Genomic DNA, 17,154 nt, shown 5'->3' with positions numbered 1-17,154 from the left:
CTTGGTACCAGGGGTACCAGTTACAAGGGACTTACCTAGGTGCCAGGGTTGTGCCAATTGTGGAAACAATGGTACATTTTAGGTGAAAGAACACTGGTGCTGGGGCCTGGTTAGCAGGGTCCCAGCACACTTCTCAGTCAAGTCAGCATCAGTATCAGGCAAAAAGTGGGGGGTAACTGCAACAGGGAGCCATTTCTTTACAGTATATATATAGAAATATATATAGGTGTTCGATGGCATGTGTAGCTGCAGATACACATGCTGTGCACAGTCCGCCGTCTGGTGTTGGGCTCGGAGTGTTACAAGTTGTTTTTCTTCAAAGAAGTCTTTTCGAGTCACGAGACCGAGGGACTCCTCCCATTTCGATTCCATTGCGCATGGGCGTAGACTCCATCTTAGATTGTTTTTTTTCCGCCATCGGGTTCGGACGTGTTCCTTTTCGCTCCGTGTTTCAGATCGGAAAGTTAGTTAGAATCTCTGAAAAAAACGTCGGTATTGTTTGCGTTCGGTATCGGGTTAGTTAGAACAAATCGACACCGAATTTTGAAGAGCTCCGGTGGCCCTTCGGGTTTTTTTCGATCCCCCTTCGGGGCCTGGTCGGCCCGGCCACGTGCGGCTTCAAGGCTGATGGAACGGACCCCATTCCGCTTCTGCCCAAAATGCCATCACAAGTATCCGTATACGGATCACCATCTAGTCTGTAACTTGTGCTTGTCCCCCGAGCACAAGGAAGATACTTGTGAGGCCTGTCGAGCGTTTCGGTCAAGGAAGACGCTGAGAGACCGAAGAGCCAGGAGACTACAAATGGCGTCCACGCCGACAGGTCAAGATCATTTCCAGGAGGAAGAAGAAGCTTTCTCCGTCCACGAGTCGGATTCTGAATGACTCTACGCTGAAGAAACAACCAAAACCGTGAGTAAGACGTCAAAAATCAAGACTCCCGAGAAGTCTACGAAGGCCCAGGGGACGCCACCGCCAACAGGCCATGGCTTAACCCGGAAAATAGGTTACCCATCGAAGGCACCGAAAAAGGGCATGCTGGTGTCTAAGTCATCAGACTCCGGTCGAGATACCGCCACACAGCAACCTCGGAGCCGAGACAGCGGCTCCGAGAAACTTCTGCACAGAGACCGCGGCACCGAAGAATTTCGGCACCGAGACACCACGCCGAAAACAAAGAAGGTTTCTTCTGAGCCTAAAAAGACTTCCGAAAAGGTTTCGGTTCCGAAACAGCCAGCCTCTGAGCCAAAAACTAGTTCCTATACAGAGGAACAAGGATTAACCTCCCAATTACATAGATTTGGAGAGGAGCTTCAAGCTTTAGAGCCTGACTACACACAAAGAAGGCTTCATATTCATGAGGACACAGGGAAGATAACCACTCTTCCCCCCCCCCCCCCCCCCCCCCAATCAAAATAAAAAGGAAACTTGCCTTTCAACAAAAGGACAAGCAACCACAGGCAAAGGTGGCAAGGAAAACAACCCCACCACTGTCTCCACCGCCATCAATACATGCATCACCAGCAACAACTCCACCACTGATGCACTCACCAGCTCATACCACAATGAGTCAGGATGATCCCGATGCATGGGACCTCTATGATGCTCCAGTGTCTGACAATAGCCCAGACTCTTATCCTACAAAACCGTCACCACCTGAGGACAGTACATCCTATACACAGGTGGTCGCAAGGGCAGCCGAGTTTCACAATGTCTCCTTACATTCGGAACCAATTGAGGATGACTTTCTTTTTAACACCCTATCCTCCACCCATAGCCAGTATCAATGCCTTCCCATGCTCCCAGGAATGCTAAGACATTCAAAACAAATTTTTCAGGATCCAGTTAAAGGCAGAGCCATAACTCCAAGGGTGGAGAAAAAATATAAGCCACCACCCACAGATCCAATATATATTAGAACACAACTAACACCAGACTCAGTAGTTGTGGGGCAGTTCGTAAGAGAGCCAACTCTCATACCTCAGGCGACGCACCACCTCCAGACAAGGAGAGCCGCAAATTTGATGCTGCGGGAAAAAGGGTTGCAGCACAAGCAGCAAATCAGTGGCGTATTGCCAATTCACAAGCACTTTTGGCAAGATACGACAGGGCTCATTGGGATGAAATGCAACATTTCATCGAACACTTACCCAAGGAGTTCAAAAAAAGAGCGCAACAGGTGGTGGAAGAGGGACAAAGTATCTCAAATAATCAGATACGGTCTTCCATGAATGCAGCAGATACAGCTGCAAGGACAATAAACACTGCAGTCACAATACGAAGACACGCATGGCTGCGCACTTCTGGGTTCAAACCGGAAATCCAGCAGGCTGTGCTCAATATGCCGTTTAATGAACAGCAATTGTTTGGGCCGGAGGTAGACACTGCCATCGAAAAACTCAAAAAGGACACCGATACAGCCAAAGCCATGGGCGCACTCTACTCCCCGCAGAGCAGAGACACATTTCGGAAAACACCTTTTAGGGGAGGGTTTCGAGGTCAACCCACAGAAACCACAACCTCACAAACCAGACCTACCTACCAGGGTCAATATCCGAGGGGAGGTTTTCGGGGGCAATTTAGAGGGGGCCAATTCCCAAAAAATAGAGAAATTCCAAGGCCCCAAAACCCCTCCAAATAAGCAGTGACTCACAAGTCACGCACCCCGTCACATAACACCTGTGGGGGGAAGACTAAGCCAATTTTACAAACTTTGGGAGGAAATAACAGACACTTGGGTCTTAGCAATTATCCAGCATGGTTATTGCATAGAATTTTGCCAATTCCCTCCAAACGTCCCACCGAAAACACACAATATGTCAAAACAACATATAGATCTTCTAGGACTAGAGGTTCAAGCATTGCTACAAAAGGACGCAATAGAATTAGTACCAATTCAACAAAAAAAACACAGGAGTTTACTCACTGTACTTTCTAATACCCAAAAAGGACAAAACTCTGAGACCAATACTAGATCTCAGAACACTAAATACCTACATAAAATCAGACCACTTTCACATGGTCACATTACAAGACGTAATCCCACTGCTGAAAAAGCAAGACTACATTAGATCTAAAAGATGCGTATTTCCATATACCAATACATCCTTCACACAGGAAATACCTAAGGTTCGTATTCCAAGGAATACATTACCAATTCAAAGTGTTGCCATTCGGAATAACAACTGCGCCAAGAGTTTTTACAAAATGCCTGGCAGTAGTAGCTGCACATATCAGAAGGCCTCAAATACATGTGTTCCCGTACTTAGACGACTGGTTAATCAAAACCAACACGCTAAAACAGTGTTCACAGCACACAAAATATGTCATACAAACCCTTCACAGGCTAGGTTTCTCCATCAACTACGCGAAGTCACACCTTTTGCCGTGCCAAACGCAGCAATACTTAGGAGCGACAATCAACACAGCAAAAGGGATTGCCACTCTCAAGTCCACAACGGGTTCAAACATTTCACAAAGTAATACAGGCCATGTATCCAACACAAAAGATACAAGTCAGAATGGTAATGAAACTACTAGGCATGATGTCTTCATGCATAGCCATTGTCCCAAACGCAAGATTGCACATGCGGCCCTTACAACAGTGCCTAGCATCACAATGGTCACAAGCACAGGGTCAACTTCTAGATCTGGTGTTGATAGACCGCCAAACATACATCTCGCTTCTATGGTGGAACAGTACAAATTTAAACCGAGGGCGGCCTTTCCAAGACCCAGTGCCACAATACGTCATAACAACAGATGCTTCCATGACAGGGTGGGGAGCACACCTCAATCAACACAGCATCCAAGGACAATGGGACATACATCAGAGACAGTTTCACATAAATCACTTGGAAATGTTAGCAGTATTTCTAGCGCTGAAAGCATTTCAACCCATAATAACCCAAAAATACATTCTTGTCAAAACAGACAACATGACAACAATGTATTATCTAAACAAACAAGGAGGGACACACTCGACGCAGTTGTGCCTCCTAACACAGAAAATATGGCATTGGGCGATTCACAACCACATTCGCCTAATAGCACAATTTATTCCAGGGATTCAGAACCAGTTGGCAGACAATCTCTCTCGAGATCACCAACAAACCCACGAGTGGGAAGTTCACCCCCAAATACTAATCAATTACTTTCGAATTTGGGGGACACCTCAAATAGATCTATTTGCAACAAAGGAAAACTCCAAATGCCAAAACTTCGCATCCAGGTACCCACAAGATCAATCCCAAGGCAATGCTCTATGGATGAACTGGTCAGGGATCTTTGCATACGCTTTTCCCCCCTCTCCCTCTCCTTCCATATGTAGTAAACAGGTTGAGTCAAAACAAACTCAAACTCATACTAATAGCACCAACATGGGCAAGGCAACCTTGGTACACGACACTACTAGACATGTCAGTAGTACCTCATGTCAAACTACCCAACAAACCAGATCTGTTAACACAACACAAACAACAGATCAGACATCCAAATCCAGCATCTTTGAATCTAGCAATTTGGCTCCTGAAATCCTAGAATTCGGACACTTGCACCTCACACAAGAATGTATGGAGGTCATAAAACAAGCTAGGAAACCTACCACTAGACACTGCTACGCAAACAAGTGGAAAAGATTCGTGTATTACTGCCAGAATAATCAAATTCAGCCATTACACGCATCTCCAAAGGATATAGTAGGATATTTACTACATTTGCAAAAATCAAATCTAGCTTTCTCTTCCATAAAGATACATCTTACCGCAATATCAGCTTACCTACAAATTACTCATTCAACTTCACTATTTAAAATACCAGTCATTGAAGCGTTTATGGAAGGCTTAAAGAGAATCATACCACCAAGAACACCACCTGTTCCTTCATGGAACCTCAACATTGTCTTAACAAGACTCATGGGTCCACTTTTCGAGCCCATGCATTCTTGTGAAATGCAATACTTAACGTGGAAAGTTGCATTTTTGATTGCCATCACATCTCTAAGAAGAGTGAGCGAGATTCAAGCATTTACCATACAAGAACCATTTATTCAAATACATAAAAATAAAGTAGTTCTAAGAACAAATCCTAAATTTTTACCAAAGGTTATCTCACCGTTCCACTTAAATCAAACAGTAGAATTACCAGTGTTCTTCCCACAACCAGATTCTGTAGCTGAAAGAGCACTACATACATTAGACATCAAAAGAGCACTAATGTACTACATTAACAGAACGAAACTAATCAGAAAAACAAAACAACTATTTATTGCCTTTCAAAAACCTCATACAGGAAATCCAATTTCAAAACAAGGCATTGCTAGGTGGATAGTTAAGTGTATTCAAACCTGCTATCTTAAAGCAAAGAGAGAGCTGCCTATTACACCAAAGGCACACTCAACGAGAAATAAAGGGGCTACCATGGCCATTCTAGGAAATATTCCAATGAACGAAATATGTAAGGCAGCAACATGGTCTACGCCTCATACATTTACCAAGCTCTACTGTGTAGATGTGTTAACTGCACAACAAGCCACAGTAGGTCAGGCTGTACTGAGAACATTATTTCAAACTACTTCAACTCCTACAGGCTGAACCACCGCTTTTGGGGAGATAACTGCTTACTAGTCTATGCACAGCATGTGTATCTGCAGCTACACATGCCATCGAACGGAAAATGTCACTTACCCAGTGTACATCTGTTCGTGGCATGAGTCGCTGCAGATTCACATGCGCCCACCCGCCTCCCCGGGAGCCTGTAGCCGTTCAGAAGTAGATCTTGAACATTTGTACATTTGTAAATATATTACTTTAACCTTTATTATGTACATACGTATTCATTCCATTGCATGGGCACTATTACTAACATACACAACTCCTACCTCACCCTCTGCGGGGAAAACAATCTAAGATGGAGTCGACGCCCATGCGCAATGGAATCGAAATGGGAGGAGTCCCTCGGTCTCGTGACTCAAAGACTTCTTCGAAGAAAAACAACTTGTAACACTCCGAGCCCAACACCAGACGGCGGACTGTGCACAGCATGTGAATCTGCAGCGACTCATGCCACGAACAGATGTACACTGGGTAAGTGACATTTTCCATATGTGTATATGTAGATATAGATATATATTTAGAGACGTATGTCAGTACACTCATATACTTCATCAATTTATACATGATGAGAAGAAGGGTTTGTGGTTTAAGATAACCTGTTTACTAAAGAGGTTGTCATTTTTATAATGTGCATAGTTATTGCTTTCTACTCTGATTAAAGCATGTGAATCTATGAATGTTCCAATACTGGAGTAAGAAAATAAGTTACTTACCTGTAACTGTAGTTCTCCAGTATTGGAATCTTTCATAGATTCACATGCGACCCACCCACCTCCCCGGAGAAGCTCACTTCACCTCTTTCTTTCTTTTTGTACATATACTCAACATAATATAAGCACTTGTGCTTGGAAAATCTGAGGTGCTAGAGCTTCTCTCAGGAGGTTCTGAAGGGTGCTGTCGCCTGATTGGTGGAGGATCAAGTTTGGTCCTTTTCACAAAATGACTCTGATAGCCTATCAAATTGAAGAGGCCTAGGGCCTTTTTCTCTTCAATATGTTTTAACATTACTTATGAAAATTGTACCGGGACTCCCATCTCGACGACGGGGGAATGATTCAAGCATGTGAATCTATGAAAGATTCCAATACTGGAGAACTACAGTTACAGGTAAGCAACTTATTTTCTTCATAGGCAGTGTGAGGTTGGCATGGCACCCTGAGGGGAGTGCCATGTCGAATTAGTCATTTTCTCCCCACCAGCACACACAAGCTGGCAAGCAGTGTGTCTGTGCTGAGTGAGGGGTCCCCAGGGTGGCATAAGACATGCTGCAGCCCTTAGAGACCTTCCCTGGCATCAGGGCCCTTGGTACCAGTTACAAGGGACTTACCTGGGTGCCAGGGTTGTGCCAATTGTGGAGACAAAGGTACAGTTTAGGGAAAGAACACTGGTGCTGGGGCCTGGTTAGCAGGGTCCCAACACACTTTCAAATCATAACTTGGCATCAGCAAAGGCAAAAAGTCAGGGGGTAACCATGCCAAGGAGGCATTTCCTTACAACTACCCTCTGATAAGCCTACTGCTCGACCACACTACCACAAAATAGAGCATTAGAATTATCTCTTTTTGCCACTATCTTACCTCTTAGGGGAACCCTTGGACTCTGTGCACACTATTTCTCACTTTGAAATAGTATATACAGAGCCAACTTCCTACAGCAATGTCCTGTACTAGGGACTTGCATGGGTGGGGCTAGTATGCCAATTGTGGGAAGAAAAATGTCCAATTTAATGTAGAGCAAAACTACTGTGGTCCTGGTTAGCAGGAACTCAGTTGACACCGTCAAACATACTGACTGGCAGAAAATGAGGGTAACCATGCCAAGAAAGAGGGTACTTTCCTACACCTGAAGCGGAGTCCATGAACTGTAGCCACCTTTAGGAATAGTTTTCAGTTCATTCCTGCATATACAACATGGCTTATGTATTTTCTATTTGTCTCTCCTTAGGATAAAGCTGCTCATACCTCATGATGCTGCAGCTTACATCACAGCCTTGCGTGCAACCATGGAGGCCCTTGTTGTCGAAGTTACTAAAGATCCAGAGATCCTTTCTCAACTGGACCCGGGGAATGAGCAAATGCTGAACATGATTCGTCTGATCTCCAGGCCTTCCACAGCTGGCATTAACCTTATGATGGGCAATGCAAGGTGAGCTGGTCCTGGGCATTCACCCACCCTAGAACTATTGTAGAAGTCTTGCCACTGGTTTGTGTACTAAAATGAAATTGTGTGTGTGTGTGTGTGTGTGTGTGTGTGTGTGTGTGTGTGTGTGTGTGTGTGTGTGTATATGTAAGGAAATGCCTCCTTGGCATGGTTGCCCCCTGACTTTTTGCCTTTGCTGATGCTATGTTTACAATTGAAAGTGTGCTGAGGCCTGCTAACCAGGCCCCAGCACCAGTGTTCTTTCCCTAACCTGTACTTTTGTATCCACAATTGGCAGACCCTGGCATCCAGATAAGTCCCTTGTAACTGTTACTTCTAGTACCAAGGGCCCTGATGCCAAGGAAGGTCTCTAAGGGCTGCAGCATGTCTTATGCCACCCTGGAGACCTCTCACTCAGCACAGACACACTGCTTGCCAGCTTGTGTGTGCTAGTGAGGACAAAACGAGTAAGTCGACATGGCACTCCCCTCAGGGTGCCATGCCAGCCTCTCACTGCCTATGCAGTATAGGTAAGACACCCCTCAAGCAGGCCTTACAGCCCTAAGGCAGGGTGCACTATACCATAGGTGAGGATACCAGTGCATGAGCATGGTACCCCTACAGTGTCTAAACAAAACCTTAGACATTGTAAGTGCAGGGTAGCCATAAGAGTATATGGTCTGGGAGTCTGTCAAACACGAACTCCACAGCACCATAATGGCTACACTGAAAACTGGGAAGTTTGGTATCAAACTTCTCAGCACAATAAATGCACACTGATGCCAGTGTACATTTTATTGTAAAATACACCACAGAGGGCACCTTAGAGGTGCCCCCTGAAACTTAACCGACTGTCTGTGTAGGCTGACTAGTTCCAGCAGCCTGCCACACCAGAGACATGTTGCTGGCCCCATGGGGAGAGTTCCTTTGTCACTCTGAGGCCAGTAACAAAGCCTGCACTGGGTGGAGATGCTAACACCTCCCCCAGGCAGGAGCTGTGACACCTGGCGGTGAGCCTCAAAGGCTCACCCCTTTGTCACAGCCCAGCAGGGCACTCCAGCTTAGTGGAGTTGCCCGCCCCCTCCGGCCACGGCCCCCACTTTTGGCGGCAAGGCTGGAGGGAACAAAGAAAGCACCAAGGAGGAGTCACTGGCCAGTCAGGACAGCCCCTAAGGTGTCCTGAGCTGAGGTGACTCTGACTTTTAGAAATCCTCCATCTTGCAGATGGAGGATTCCCCCAATAGGGTTAGGATTGTGACCCCCTCCCCTTGGGAGGAGGCACAAAGAGGGTGTACCCACCCTCAGGGCTAGTAGCCATTGGCTACTAACCCCCCAGACCTAAACACGCCCTTAAATTTAGTATTTAAGGGCTACCCTGAACCCTAGAAAATCAGATTGCTGCAACTACAAGAAGAAGGACTGCCTAGCTGAAAACCCCTGCAGAGGAAGACCAGAAGACGACAACTGCCTTGGCTCCAGAAACTCACCGGCCTGTCTCCTGCCTTCCAAAGATCCTGCTCCAGCGACGCCTTCCAAAGGGACCAGCGACCTCGACATCCTCTGAGGACTGCCCCTGCTTCGAAAAGACAAGAAACTCCCGAGGACAGCGGACCTGCTCCAAGAAAAGCTGCAACTTTGTTTCCAGCAGCTTTAAAGATCCCTGCAAGCTCCCCGCAAGAAGCGTGAGACTTGCCACACTGCACCCGGCGACCCCGACTCGGCTGGTGGAGATCCAACACCTCAGGAGGGACCCCAGGACTACTCTGATACTGTGAGTACCAAAACCTGTCCCCCCTGAGCCCCCACAGCGCCGCCTGCAGAGGGAATCCCGAGGCTTCCCCTGACCGCGACTCTTTGAATCCTAAGTCCCGACGCCTGGGAGAGACCCTGCACCCGCAGCCCCCAGGACCTGAAGGACCGGACTTTCACTGGAGGAGTGACCCCCAGGAGTCCCTCTCCCTTGCCCAAGTGGAGGTTTCCCCGAGGAACCCCCCCCTTGCCTGCCTGCAGCGCTGAAGAGATCCCTAGATCTCCCATTGACTTCCATTACAAACCCGACGCTTGTTTCTACACTGCACCCGGCCGCCCCCGCGCTGCTGAGGGTGAAATTTCTGTGTGGGCTTGTGTCCCCCCCGGTGCCCTACAAAAACCCCCTGGTCTGCCCTCCGAAGACGCGGGTACTTACCTGCAAGCAGACCGGAACCGGGGCACCCCCTTCTCTCCATTCTAGCCTATGTGTTTTGGGCACCACTTTGAACTCTGCACCTGACCGGCCCTGAGCTGCTGGTGTGGTGACTTTGGGGTTGCTCTGAACCCCCAACGGTGGGCTACCTTGGACCAAGAACTAAGCCCTGTAAGTGTCTTACTTACCTGGTTAACCTAACAAATACTTACCTCCCCTAGGAACTGTGAAAATTGCACTAAGTGTCCACTTTTAAAACAGCTATTTGTGAATAACTTAAAAAGTATACATGCAATTTTGATGATTTGAAGTTCCTAAAGTACTTACCTGCAATACCTTTCGAATGAGATATTACATGTAGAATTTGAACCTGTGGTTCTTAAAATAAACTAAGAAAATATATTTTTCTATAACAAAACCTATTGGCTGGATTTGTCTCTGAGTGTGTGTACCTCATTTATTGTCTATGTGTATGTACAACAAATGCTTAACACTACTCCTTGGATAAGCCTACTGCTCGACCACACTACCACAAAATAGAGCATTAGTATTATCTATTTTTACCACTATTTTACCTCTAAGGGGAACCCTTGGACTCTGTGCATGCTATTCCTTACTTTGAAATAGCACATACAGAGCCAACTTCCTACAGTATATATATATGTATATATATATAATGTTCGATGGCATGTGTAACTGCAGATACACATGCTGTGCACTGTTCCTGCCATCTAGTGTTGGGCTCGGAGTGTTACAAGTTGTTTTTCTTCGAAGAAGTCTTTTCAAGTCACGTGACCGAGTGACTCCTCCCTTTCGGCTCCATTGCGCATGGGCATCGACTCCATCTTAGATTGTTTTCTTTCCGCCATTGGGTTCGGACGTGTTCCTCTTCGCTCCGTGATTCGAATCGGGAAAGTATTAAAATCATTGAAAATCCATCAGTATTGTTGCATTCGGGACCGGTTTCCTATAGATACATCGGCACCGACGAGAAAACTGCTTCGGCGGCCCTTCGAGGCTTCCGTGCTCAGCCGAGGCCTGGTCGGCCCGACCACACCAGTCGTCGAAGCCTCATGGACCGGATCTCCGCCCCCCCCCCCCCCCCCCTTGCTTCTGTCTGACGTGCCACGCCAAGTATACTTATACATACCAGCAGCGGGTCTGTAATCTGTCTGTCACCAGAGCACAGGGAGGATACCTGCGAGGCCTTTCGGTTGAAAGACCTTGAGAGATCGGCAGGCGAGGCGCTTACAGATGGCATTGAAAGCGACGCAACACCTCGACGTCTAAGAGGACTAGATGGCTGTCTCTATCCAGGGATCGGAATCGGACGACTCCGGAGACCAACAGCGGGTCAAAAAGTGAGTACGCCTGCCCCGACCCAACCTCAAAGTCAGCCAAAAAAGCAGAAGGCCTCGGCGATGCCACTGCCTGAAGGCCCTGGCTCGACCCACAAGAAAAGCGGTGACCAAGTAACATCTTTGGCACCGAAAAAAGCCAAAATCGTGCCGAAGTCTTCCGACTCGAGTCGAGAAACCGGTGTCGAAAAAAGTCAACATCGACTGGTCGAAACCACTAAGCCTCGAAAGAGCCTCTTGGAGCCGAGGCCAACCGTGACCATGGGAATTTCAGTGCCGAGGAAGCCGGCTTCGGAGCCGAAAAAGACTTCTTACACAGAAGAACATGGGTTCTCCAAACAACTTAGAGAGGCACAGGTTTGAGCAGGAGGTGGATGTGGAGGAGTTTGATCAAAGTCAACCAAGATTACAGATCCAGAAGGATACTGGAAAAATTCTAACTATCCCTCCTCTCAAATTTTTAAAAGGAAATTGGCTTTTCACACACAGGCAGAGACTGAAACTGATCAGCCAGAGCAAAGGTGGCTAGAGAAAGGTCACATACTCCACATTTCTCACCAGAAATATCGCCACCACATTCGCCACAAAGGACCAGGTCACCATGTGACACGCCAACTGCACAGTCACCCACACATACTGTGCAAACACAAGACGATGTAGATACCTGGGACCTCTATGACCTACTGGTTTCAGAAAACAGTCCTGAGTGCTACCCCTCAAAGCCATTTCCTCTAGAGGATAGAACCTCATATACACAAGTACTAGCCAGGGCTGTGACATTCCATAATGTCACTATGCACTTGGAACCATTGGAGGATGATTTTCTGTTCAGTACCCTGGCGTCCACGCATGCGTCGTATCAAAGCCTGCTGATGCTACCAGGCATGCTCAAGCATGCACAACAAGTCTTTCAAGAGCCGGTCAAGGGAAGGGCCATCACACCGTGTGTAGGAAGTTGGCTCTGTATGTGCTATTTCAAAGTAAGGAATAGCATGCACAGAGTCCAAGGGTTCCCCTTAGAGGTAAAATAGTGGTAAAAATAGATAATACTAATGCTCTATTTTGTGGTAGTGTGGTCGAGCAGTAGGCTTATCCAAGGAGTAGTGTTAAGCATTTGTTGTACATACACATAGACAATAAATGAGGTACACACACTCAGAGACAAATCCAGCCAATAGGTTTTTATATAGAAAAATATCTTTTCTTAGTTTATTTTAAGAACCACAGGTTCAAATTCTACATGTAATAGCTCATTTGAAAGGTATTGCAGGTAAGTACTTTAGGAACTTCAAATCATCAAAATTGCATGTATACTTTTCAAGTTATTCACAAATAGCTGTTTTAAAAGTGGACACTTAGTGCAATTTTCACAGTTCCTAGGGGAGGTAAGTATTTGTTAGTTTTACCAGGTAAGTAAGACACTTACAGGGTTCAGTTCTTGGTCCAAGGTAGCCCACCGTTGGGGGTTCAGAGCAACCCCAAAGTCACCACACCAGCAGCTCAGGTGCAGAGTTCAAAGTGGTGCCCAAAACACATAGGCTAGAATGGAGAGAAGGGGGTGCCCCGGTTCCGGTCTGCTTGCAGGTAAGTACCCGCGTCTTCGGAGGGCAGACCAGGGGGGTTTTGTAGGGCACCGGGGGGGGACACAAGCCCACACAGAAATTTCACCCTCAGCAGCGCGGGGGCGGCCGGGTGCAGTGTAGAAACAAGCGTCGGGTTTGTAATGGAAGTCAATGGGAGATCTAGGGATCTCTTTAGCGCTGCAGGCAGGCAAGGGGGGGGGTTCCTCGGGGAAACCTCCACTTGGTCAAGGGAGAGGGACTCCTGGGGGTCACTCCTCCAGTGAAAGTCCGGTCCTTCAGGTCCTGGGGGCTGCGGGTGCAGGGTCTCTCCCAGGTGTCGGGACTTTAGGTTCAAAGAGTCGCGGTCAGGGGAAGCCTCGGGATTCCCTCTGCAGGCGGCGCTGTGGGGGCTCAGGGGGGACAGGTTTTTGTACTCACAGTCTTAGAGTAGTCCTGGGGTCCCTCCTGAGGTGTTGGATCGCCACCAGCCGAGTCGGGGTCGCCGGGTGCAGTGTTGCAAGTCTCACGCTTCTTGCGGGGAGCTTGCAGGGTTCTTTAAAGCTGCTGGAAACAAAGTTGCAGCTTTTCTTGGAGCAGGTCTGCTGTCCTCGGGAGTTTCTTGTCTTTTCGAAGCAGGGGCAGTCCTCAGAGGATGTCGAGGTCGCTGGTCCCTTTGGAAGGCGTCGCTGGAGCAGGATCTTTGGAAGGCAGGAGACAGGCCGGTGAGTTTCTGGAGCCAAGGCAGTTGTCGTCTTCTGGTCTTCCTCTGCAGGGGTTTTCAGCTGGGCAGTCCTTCTTCTTGTAGTTGCAGGAATCTAATTTTCTAGGGTTCAGGGTAGCCCTTAAATACTAAATTTAAGGGCGTGTTTTAGGTCTGGGGGGGTTAGTAGCCAATGGCTACTAGCCCTGAGGGTGGGTACACCCTCTTTGTGCCTCCTCCCAAGGGGAGGGGGTCACAATCCTAACCCTATTGGGGGAATCCTCCATCTGCAAGATGGAGGATTTCTAAAAGTCAGAGTCACCTCAGCTCAGGGCACCTTAGGGGCTGTCCTGACTGGCCAGTGACTCCTCCTTGTTGCTTTCTTTGTTCCCTCCAACCTTGCCGCCAAAAGTGGGGGCCGTGGCCGGAGGGGGCGGGCAACTCCACTAAGCTGGAGTGCCCTGCTGGGCTGTGACAAAGGGGTGAGCCTTTGAGGCTCACCGCCAGGTGTTACAGCTCCTGCCTGGGGGAGGTGTTAGCATCTCCACCCAGTGCAGGCTTTGTTACTGGCCTCAGAGTGACAAAGGCACTCTCCCCATGGGGCCAGCAACATGTCTCTAGTGTGGCAGGCTGCTGGAACCAGTCAGCCTACACAGATAGTTGGTTAAGTTTCAGGGGGCACCTCTAAGGTGCCCTCTGTGGTGTATTTTACAATAAAATGTACACTGGCATCAGTGTGCATTTATTGTGCTGAGAAGTTTGATACCAAACTTCCCAGTTTTCAGTGTAGCCATTATGGTGCTGTGGAGTTCGTGTTTGACAGACTCCCAGACCATATACTCTTATGGCTACCCTGCACTTACAATGTCTAAGGTTTTGTTTAGACACTGTAGGGGTACCATGCTCATGCACTGGTACCCTCACCTATGGTATAGTGCACCCTGCCTTAGGGCTGTAAGGCCTGCTAGAGGGGTGTCTTACCTATACTGCATAGGCAGTGAGAGGCTGGCATGGCACCCTGAGGGGAGTGCCATGTCGACTTACTCGTTTTGTCCTCACTAGCATACACAAGCTGGCAAGCAGTGTGTCTGTGCTGAGTGAGAGGTCTCCAGGGTGGCATAAGACATGCTGCAGCCCTTAGAGACCTTCCTTGGCATCAGGGCCCTTGGTACTAGAAGTACCAGTTACAAGGGACTTATCTGGATGCCAGGGTCTGCCAATTGTGGATACAAAAGTACAGGTTAGGGAAAGAACACTGGTGCTGGGGCCTGGTTAGCAGGCCTCAGCACACTTTCAATTGCAAACATAGCATCAGCAAAGGCAAAAAGTCAGGGGGCAACCATGCCAAGGAGGCATTTCCTTACACAACCCCCCCCCCAAACGAAAGAGGATGAGACTAACCTTTCCCAAGAGAGTCTTCATTTTCTAAGTGGAAGAACCTGGAAAGGCCATCTGCATTGGCATGGGCAGTCCCAGGTCTGTGTTCCACTATAAAGTCCATTCCCTGTAGGGAGATGGACCACCTCAACAGTTTTGGATTTTCACCTTTCATTTGCATCAGCCATTTGAGAGGTCTGTGGTCAGTTTGAACTAGGAAGTGAGTCCCAAAGAGGTATGGTCTCAGCTTCTTCAGGGACCAAACCACAGCAAAGGCCTCCCTCTCAATGGCACTCCAACGCTGCTCCCTGGGGAGTAACCTCCTGCTAATGAAAGCAACAGGCTGGTCAAGGCCATCATCATTTGTTTGGGACAAAACTGCCCCTATCCCATGTTCAGAGGCATCAGTCTGCACAATGAACTGCTTAGAATAATCTGGAGCTTTGAGAACTGGTGCTGAGCACATTGCCTGTTTCAGGGTGTCAAAGGCCTGTTGGCATTCCACAGTCCAGTTCACTTTCTTGGGCATTTTCTTGGAGGTGAGTTCAGTGAGGGCTGTCACAATGGATCCATATCCCTTCACAAACCTCCTGTAATACCCAGTCAAGCCAAGGAATGCCCTGACTTGAGTCTGGGTTTTTGGAGCTACCCAGTCCAGAATAGTCTGGATCTTGGGCTGGAGTGGCTGAACTTGGCCTCCACCTACAAGGTGGCCCAAGTAAACCACAGTTCCCTGCCCTATCTGGCATTTGGATGCCTTGATAGAGAGGCCTGCAGATTGCAGAGCCTTCAAAACCTTCTTCAGGTGGACCAGGTGATCCTGCCAGGTGGAGCTAAAGACAGCAATATCATCAAGATAAGCTGTGCTAAAGGACTCCAAGCCAGCAAGGACTTGATTCACCAACCTTTGGAAGGTGGCAGGGGCATTCTTTAAACCAAAGGGCATAACAGTAAACTGATAATGCCCATCAGGTGTGGAGAATGCTGTTTTCTCTTTTGCTCCAGGTGCCATTTTTATTTGCCAGTACCCTGCTGTCAAGTCAAAGGTACTTAAGAATTTGGCAGCACCTAATTTATCTATGAGCTCATCAGCTCTTGGAATTGGATGAGCATCTGTCTTGGTGACAGAATTGAGCCCTCTGTAGTCCACACAAAACCTCATCTCTTTCTTTCCATCTTTGGTGTGAGGTTTGGGGACTAAGACCACTGGGCTAGCCCAGGGGCTGTCAGAGCGCTCAATTACTCCCAATTCCAGCATCTTGTGGACTTCCACCTTGATGCTTTCTTTAACATGGTCAGACTGTCTAAAGATTTTGTTTTTGACAGGCATGCTGTCTCCTGTGTCCACATCATGGGTACACAGGTGTGTCTGACCAGGGGTTAAGGAGAAGAGTTCAGGAAACTGTTGTAGGACTCTCCTACAATCAGCTTGCTGTTGGCCAGAGAGGGTGTCTGAGTAGATCACTCCATCTACTGTCCCATCTTTTGGGTCTGATGACAGAAGATCAGGGAGAGGTTCACTCTCTGCCTCCTGATCCTCATCTGTTACCATCAACAGATTGACATCAGCCCTGTCGTGGAAGAGCTTAAGGCGGTTTACATGGATCACCCTCTTGGGGCTCCTGCTTGTGCCCAGGTCCACCAAGTAGGTGACCTGACTCTTCCTCTCTAGTACTGGGTAAGGGCCACTCCATTTGTCCTGGAGTGCCCTGGGAGCCACAGGCTCCAGAACCCAGACTTTCTGCCCTGGTTGGAACTCAACCAGTGCAGCCTTTTGGTCATACCAAAACTTCTGGAGCTGTTGGCTGGCCTCAAGGTTTTTGGTTGCCTTTTCCATGTACTCTGCCATTCTAGAGCGAAGGCCAAGTACATAGTCCACTATGTCTTGTTTTGGCTCATGGAGAGGTCTCTCCCAGCCTTCTTTAACAAGAGCAAGTGGTCCCCTTACAGGATGACCAAACAGAAGTTCAAAGGGTGAGAATCCTACTCCCTTCTGTGGCACCTCTCTGTAAGCGAAAAGCAGACATGGCAAGAGGACATCCCATCTCCTTTTGAGCTTTTCTGGGAGCCCCATGATCATGCCTTTTAATGTCTTGTTGAATCTCTCAACCAAGCCATTAGTTTGTGGATGGTATGGTGTAGTGAATTTATAAGTCACTCCACACTCATTCCACATGTGCTTTAGGTATGCTGACATGAAGTTGGTACCTCTGTCAGACACCAC

At 47.9% G+C, this 17,154-nt stretch overlaps 1 protein-coding gene across 4 annotated transcripts in view; it reads left to right on the top strand.

The window, feature by feature from the left end:
* The window catches only part of DHX9 (DExH-box helicase 9), a 226,517-nt gene that overhangs the window by 189,959 nt on the left and 19,404 nt on the right, over positions 1 to 17,154 (top strand). For all 4 annotated transcript variants that reach the window (XM_069232052.1, XM_069232050.1, XM_069232051.1 and 1 more), the window contains one exon: positions 7,557 to 7,757. In XM_069232052.1, coding sequence (XP_069088153.1) covers positions 7,557 to 7,757 — 201 coding nt within the window. The remainder of the gene's footprint in view (positions 1 to 7,556; positions 7,758 to 17,154) is intronic.

Source organism: Pleurodeles waltl, chromosome 4_2 (assembly GCF_031143425.1).
Source record: "Pleurodeles waltl isolate 20211129_DDA chromosome 4_2, aPleWal1.hap1.20221129, whole genome shotgun sequence".
NCBI lineage: Eukaryota > Metazoa > Chordata > Amphibia > Caudata > Salamandridae > Pleurodeles > Pleurodeles waltl.
This window is presented reverse-complemented; position numbering and strand designations above follow the sequence as displayed.